The sequence below is a fragment of the Zingiber officinale genome, chromosome 2B, assembly GCF_018446385.1.
Source record: "Zingiber officinale cultivar Zhangliang chromosome 2B, Zo_v1.1, whole genome shotgun sequence".
NCBI classification, from domain to species: Eukaryota; Viridiplantae; Streptophyta; class Magnoliopsida; order Zingiberales; family Zingiberaceae; genus Zingiber; species Zingiber officinale.
In genome coordinates, this window is record NC_055989.1 from 103,917,766 (window position 1) to 103,922,506 (window position 4,741).

Consider the following 4,741-nt stretch of genomic DNA (forward strand, 5'->3'; position numbering starts at 1 on the left):
ATGGAAATAATATGTTGGATTCTTACTCCAATGTTATCGTATTGCGGTGCTACATTTATATATGTCCAAGCCTGATGTATTTCCTTTCCTAAGTCTCCTGGAAGTTTGCTACAGTCTTTCCCCTAATTCTGGGTTACAATAGTTTCCTGAGACTGCTGTTAATGCTAAGAAGTTATTAAAAAAAAGTTTAATCCAATTCCAGCTAAAGAGTTATAATTGTTCTAAGTCTCTCATAATTTCTTTTTGTCTTATATCTAATCCAATATTAGCATCTCTGGTGATAAATAATCTATGAATTGTATAACAAAAATTGAGTATGTTATTTCATTACGAGACCATCCTGACTACCTCCTCAGATATGTGATTTTATAAGCTTATGTCATCCTTGGTGCGGAGCTTCGGTTGGTCCATTAGCAGGTGGCGTAATCTCGAAAGCTTTCTTATCCTTCGGGGAATGTATTCAACTCTCGTTCCCTTCATATCCAAGGTCTCAAGCATCTGTAGTTTGCCGATGTGCTTGGGGAGGTTTTCCACATGAGTTCACCTCAAGCTGAAGTACCTCAAATTAAATAGATCAGCCACTACATCTCGGACATGGGTAATAGCAAGATTCCTCAATTCTAATACCTTCAAGAGCATTAAATTGGGGGACATTTTCACAAAAGAAGCAGCAGAGTCCATGTCACCTAAAAAGAAGAACAGAGATCGAAGGCGATAGATAACGTTGTCTGCCACAGTTGCTTGCTTGTCTTTCTTTTTTGCCTTTTGGAAGCGAAACAGGGGATTTCTTGATGCTCTTCTGGATAGATAGGCGACGTGTGGAGCTTATCTCTGGTTGCAGCGAAGGATATTTCTCTCATCAAGACATGGACTCGACAAGCTTTTGTTCTTCCCATTTCGTCTGCAATTGCTACTGGAATAAGGTTAGCTCTGACCAGCTCATCCATGTTATCCTCTGCTATTTCCTCCATTGTTAATATTCCTGGCTTTCCCTCCACAAATACTTTTGCCACCCACAACCTTATTAGCCAATTTTTCTTGATAACGCAGTTGTCGGGGAAGATGGCACACCAACACAAGTAGCACAGCTTGAGATTGGATGGTAGATCATAAAAGTCGAGCACCAAAACACCTGACATGTGGACGAGCATCTCGTTGTCCTTGAACTCCATGCTATTGTAGAATTGCTTCCAAGTTATAGTTTTCCTATCTTTGGTCGACATAACGCCTGCAAGTGTCACCATAGCTAAGGGCAACCCTCCACACTTGGCCACAATCTTCCGAGCCCAATCCTCCAAATCCTTCGGGCAAGGGTTTGATCGGAAAGCCTTGTTGCAGAAAAGAGACCAAACTTCTTCCAACGACAAACGTTGGAGGTTCAAGACGTACCTCTCTCAGTCGAGAGTCAGGATGCTATCCGATGGTCTCTTGTTGTCAGGAGAATCCTGCTTCCTGGGGCGGCCTTATGTAGCAGGAAGTGAGAAAGTTCGTCGCATGCCAGAGTACCTGTGTTCGACGGGGCCTGAAGCGCATACTAAAAAAGTGATTCTTTTGCTACGATAAATAATAATAAAGTTCAATTTACAAATAACATATATACTAAATATATAAATAAAATAAAACTAAATATATTACATCAATAAAAAATTAATAAATATTTAAAATAATTATATAAACACTACTCGTCTAGTTATTTTAGAGATAAAAATATTTATCAAATCTGCATAATTCAATTGTCGAACTCTTTCTTTCTCAATCGATAACATTGATAGCCCATTTAGTGTATCCTATAACACTGAGACCAATGCGGTGGCCGTATGCAGTAGCAAGGCAACAAGTAGTAACTACCATGCAATTAGGTCGTAGTTCGCACAAACAGCGACTGAGGTAGCGTGTGATAGCCCTATGCTACGCAATTAAATCACGCAAGCAAAGACCAACCACTAGCTTGCGTCGAGTGAGATAGCCACTGCGAGAATCGACGCGATTAGGTCACACAAACGATTCTTGTTGCATGATTAGGTTACAATTAGTGTCACGTGTTGCAAGACGAAGAAGATGGTCGAAGAAGAAGATTATGATTACCTCTTGTTCCGTGGATCCGTGCCTTGGTAGAAAGAACGCCGAAGAAGAAATCACGTGCAAAGAAAAGCAACACCGGAGAAGCAATTGCGTGCAAAGAAGAGTCATGCGTCGGTGTATGCCTCGGAGCCGTGAAAATAGGTTTAACGACCATTTAGGGTCCATGTCTCTCATTTTTTTTTAATATAATTAAAAAAAATGAACCCTTCATTGGGTTGGGCCCTGAGGCGGTTGCCTCTCTGGCCTCATGGAAGTTACGGCTCTGTCACATGCATTTCTGCTGCTCACGCCATCCAGGACGATCACATACCTCTTGCCATGAAGGGAGCTTTGTAGTAAGGTTAGTAGATCTTCCCTGCTTCTGCTGGGCCGATGGCATCGTTGGCCACTTGCCTTGCGATGCTTCCCATAAGCTGGTCGAGGCTGCAAGATCCGGACATGGAAACCCAAGCAGAGCAATCAAAGCACTCCTTGATTCCTGATTTGCTGTAGACTTTCATTGCGAGGGATGTCTTGCCCAGACCGCCCATGCCGCAAATAGAGATCATCGCTATGTTCCTCGGGATGTCGACGTTGTTCTTGTGCAGGAGCCACTCAGTTAAAATGTCTTCGGGAATGTCTTCGTGTTTCTCCATTCCTACGAGCTACGCTATGGTATACAAATTAAGAGAAGAAAAAAATTAATTATATTATTGGATTTTAAATTTGATATAGAGTATAAGATCTTATATAATTAAGTTAAGAAATCCTAAACTTTATATAAAAAAAAAGTTCAAATTGCCCTAAAAGCTATAAACAAATAAATATATAATCTAACATCCCTCTCAAACTCACGATGCTACAGCTAGAAACATTGAGAGTTTGCCAGATAAGAAATGAAAATATGAAGCGGAATGTGCCTTGATAACATATCAACAATTTGTAGCTTTAAAGGAACAAAAGGTAATGTGATAGTGCCAATCTGAAGATGATGACGAGTAATATGACAATCAATTTCAATATGTTTTGTCCGCTCATGAAAAACTGAATTACGTGTAATTTGAATAGCACTCTGATTATCACAATATAACGGAGTAGGTTGATGATGAGAGACACCCATATCCGCAAGCAACCAATGCAACCAAACTATCTCACAAGTAGTTGAGGCCATAGCACGATACTCAGCTTCTGTGGAAGATTTAAAAATAACATCTTGCTTTTTACTCTTCCAAGAAATGAGGGAATCACCAAGAAAAATGCAGAAGTCAGTGGTAGATTTGCGATCTGTTGGATCACCAGCCCAATCCGCATTAGAGTATGCACACAGCTCAAGAGATGAAGTAAAAAAATAAATAAAAGACTTTGAAATTGAGTGCCCTGAAGATACCTGAGAATACGAAGAACAACATCCCAATGAATTGTAGTTGGTGCAACGATAAATTGACTAACCACATGAACAACATACGTAATATCTGGACGAGCCACGGTGAGATAAGCCAAGCTCCCAACAATAGTTCTGTACAATCTAGGATCCGACAAAGGTGAGCCATTAGATGGAGAATATCGAGCATTAGTCTCAATAGAAGTATCAACAACTCTATCATCGGTAAGACGAGCACGCTCAAACAGATTAGATATATACTTTGACTGAGATAAAAGATAACTTTTCGGGGAATAAACAACCTCAATGCCCAAAAAGTAGCGTAGTATACTCATGTCTTTCATAGCAAAATAATGAGCTAACTCAGACTTAAAGGAAGCAATTCCATCAGAATCATCACCAATAATAATCATGCCATCAACATATAATGATAAAAGAATACGACCTGCACTCATACATCTGACAAATAATGCTGAATCATGATTACTAGGATGAAAACCAAACGAAGTAATCACTGTAGAGAACTTCTCAAACCAAGCACGAGGTGCTTGTTTGAGACCATAAAGCGCTTTAGGAAGTCTGCAAACTTCACCAGGTTTATGTGAAATACCAGGAGGAGGTGTCATATAAACTTCTTCATGAAGATCACCATTTAGAAATGCATTCTTGACATTCATCTGTGATATTCTCCATCGACAAACGGAAGCAACAACAATCAGAGTACAAACAGTTGTCATTTTTGCAATAGGAGCAAATGTTTCTTCATAATCCATGCCATACTCCTGATAATAACGTTTAGCAACAAGATAAGCTTTGTATTGTTCGATAGGTCCATCAGATTTAGTTTTGATCTTATATACCCAACGAGAACCAATAGTATGTTTTCCTGGTGGTAATGGAACCAATAGTATATTTTCCTGGTGGCAATGGAACTAAATCTCATGTATGACTCTGATGCAAAGCAGTTAGTTCCTCAGCCATAACAATCTGCCAAAGTGGGTTACAAACAACTTCTCTATATGATTCAGGCCCAGAAAGACAATGAATAGATGCAACAAATGAAGCAAAAGAACGAGAATAACAAGAGTAAACAAAATCTCGTAGTTTAGTAGACTTACGAACACGAGTGGATTGACGACGGTGGAGAGAAGGATCATCCGCAACCTCAAGAGATAATTGGGTAGTGGCAGAAGGAGGAACATGTAGAGCGGATATCTCATGGACCAAAGTACCAGATTCAGTTGAACTACCAGTAGAATTTGTGGGTGAATCTTCCTCAGTATCAGTATTGAAAGGATC

At 39.8% G+C, this 4,741-nt stretch overlaps 1 protein-coding gene across 1 annotated transcript; it reads right to left on the minus strand.

Moving 5' to 3' along the window:
- Positions 1-540: 540 nt before the first annotated feature.
- On the minus strand, positions 541-1,223 carry LOC122048511 (disease resistance protein RPM1-like). The gene is made up of 2 exons (XM_042610072.1): positions 779-1,223; positions 541-686 (listed from the first exon to the last, which is right to left on the minus strand). The coding sequence occupies exons 1-2, from the start codon at positions 1,221-1,223 to the stop codon at positions 541-543; spliced, it is 591 nt and encodes a 196-aa protein (XP_042466006.1).
- Positions 1,224-4,741: the final 3,518 nt, after the last annotated feature.